This window comes from Sardina pilchardus, chromosome 8 (assembly GCF_963854185.1).
Source record: "Sardina pilchardus chromosome 8, fSarPil1.1, whole genome shotgun sequence".
Classification (NCBI taxonomy): Eukaryota; Metazoa; Chordata; class Actinopteri; order Clupeiformes; family Clupeidae; genus Sardina; species Sardina pilchardus.
Window position 1 is genome coordinate 3,976,183 of NC_085001.1, and position 2,500 is coordinate 3,978,682.

The following is a 2,500-nucleotide window of genomic DNA, read 5'->3' on the forward strand; positions in this document are numbered from 1 at the left end:
CATACGCTGGCCGATCCACGCTCCACTCGCTCTGCTATCCACGCCACATGCCTTGCCTAGAGAGCCTTGATAGCCTTGAGACTATACTATAGCCTGCAGCCAGCCATACGCTGGCCGATCCACGCTCCACTCGCTCGCTCTGCTATCCACGCCACATGCCTTGCCAAGAGAGCCTTGATAGCCTTGAGACTATACTATAGCCTGCAGCCAGCCATACGCTGGCCGATCCACGATCCACTCGCTCTGCTATCCACGCCACATGCCTTGCTCCCACAGGACTGCACCACTGATCTATAAAGAATACCTGGATAGAGCATCTACGTCAAAATTCTGAAGCCTACATGGCGGCGGCCATTATGGGACCACTTGCCATAGGAATGCATAGACAGTAAAAGACAGTAAAAGAATGTTGCCGTTCTGCAACAATGGAATTGGAACACCACGCCGCCATTATGGGACCACTCGGGACAGTTCCATTGGCTTCATTGTTGATGGGTCAGCAACAATGAGATGGTCTATCCAGGTATTCTTTATAGATCAGTGGACTGCACTGAGCCGTTCCTCATCTACACCAGGCGCTTGCAGTGGCGCAGGGAAGGCAAGGCAACATCTGACTGCAATGCTGCATGCAAATGCCTGAGAGGCTGCATGGTGTGACGGAGGCCTGTGTGTGTGTGTGTGTGTGTGTGTGGGGGGGGGGGGGGGGGGGGGGGGTGCTCTGGTGCTGGGCACGGACGGCGGGGGGCGTGTTCCAGAGGGACCCAGCCGAGGAGCCTGCTGGGGCTTATGGGCAGTGTGCCTCGCAGGGTTTAAGACCCAAAATGCAGCATTCAGTCAGGAGCATTGTCTTCAGATTGATCCTCTTTGTAGCCATACAACACACACACACACACACACACACAAGTCGCAGTCCAAAAGGAAAGGCAGGCACATGTTGTCCAGCCAAGACTTCCTTTTGGTGATTCCCCATTCACTCCTGTTCTGTGCTGCCTTAAGTCCCTCGCCAGAGCCTACGTAAATGAGCCTGGGCCACAGGCCCTCAGTCAGAAAACTCCTCAAATCTCTGGGCCTCTGATCCCCCACACATAGAGCTGCCCCTCGGTTTGGGTGGTTAGATATATGAAAAGAATAAAATATGCTTGGGTATAAAAAAGCAACAATCATAAAGGTGTAGTAGATGAAATAATTTATATTTGTAAAGATTAAATAATTTGGTTTTAATGGATTTCTTTCCTTTCCACAGTTTCTTGTGGAACCTGCAGGCGAATTCTTTTCAATGTAAAGAAGGGAACACAAAGCGAGGGTGTCCATTTGGACACTCACCAGGAAGTTGACTGTTTCCAAGGAATTCTTAAGGGGCAGGAAGTGATTGTAGTGCAGGGTGGAAGTGAATGATGGGGTTTGCAGAAAACAGGATATTTTTAGACTCTATAATTGTGGAGTGCAGCGCCCTCGCGACAGCGGACCCCTCATTAAGCCTGCTTCTGAATTTGCGCAAAGGCTAATCACACTGACTGATCGGTCTTTCCAGTGAGCCCGAACACTGAACTTTGTGCAGAAAAGCATTGTGCAATCAACACAACCAACTATGACAAGCTAGGAGATCTGTAATGATGCTGTTTCCCAGTCAAGCTATAACTGCAGCGGGGCCAGCGGCCAAAACTGGACGAGCTGTGGGACACAGATAATTTGGTGATCAGTTCAAAATTAGTTGGGTCACTTGCTCTGTTATTACACAAGAGTGTGTGGTGTATGAAAGTTGTGTTTCTACAGCTATGACCTCTAGCACGCCTTCAGTGTCTTTGGTTTTCTTGGAAAGTAGGCTATGAAATTAAAAAAGTAGGACAAGGACTTCAAGCTCGCTAAAATATTGAAATTATTAAAAGGTAACGTGGGCTTTGCCTATGCAGAAACGTGCCTGCGTGCGGCGACCGTCTGCTCGTTTGAGTGTCGTAGCCTGTAACGTTAGCGCTGCATTGACGAGGCGGAGCTCCGGAGGACATGAGGCACAAAACAGCGGCTTCACCTCCTTCAGCGAGCCAGGAACTACTGCAGATGCAAAGGAGCCCGGCTAAGTCTGTTAAGAACCTAAGAGCCTAGTCCAATTATCATGAAGAGACCTGCAGAAATCCTCCCCGCGCCGAGTCGTTGAGCCGACATGGCTGCTTCAGCTACTACGACGATCTGAAGAATCAAGACATTGCTCTGCCTCCTTCAGCGAAAGCCTGAATAGCCTACGACAATTCTTATTGCTGTGTAGAAACACTCACGATGAACGATGCCAAACGATATGAGGAGTCTGTGAACTATGTCCTCAGCGCCAGATAGATAGAGCTATATAATCTTGTCTGTAAGCTGTTAGTAATTTTCAACGCCAACGCGTTTTCTTTGAGGTAGAAGGAGCGCCTGCCTGCTTTATCCCCTTGGACTATTTCTGGAATTCGATCTTTATCATGGAAAGCTACACCGACATCTTATTGGTGACTGCCAATGTTGGATC

The 2,500-nt window shown here is 49.2% G+C and overlaps 1 protein-coding gene across 1 annotated transcript in view; it reads left to right on the forward strand.

The window, feature by feature from the left end:
* The first annotated feature begins 1,626 nt into the window (after window positions 1-1,626).
* Window positions 1,627-2,500, forward strand: part of inpp5l (inositol polyphosphate-5-phosphatase L) — a 56,045-nt gene continuing 55,171 nt past the window's right edge. Inside the window, exon 1 of the mRNA XM_062542399.1 lies at window positions 1,627-2,500. This exon is cut by the window's right edge and continues 13 nt beyond it. Coding sequence (XP_062398383.1) covers window positions 2,454-2,500 — 47 coding nt within the window. The 5' untranslated portion in view covers window positions 1,627-2,453.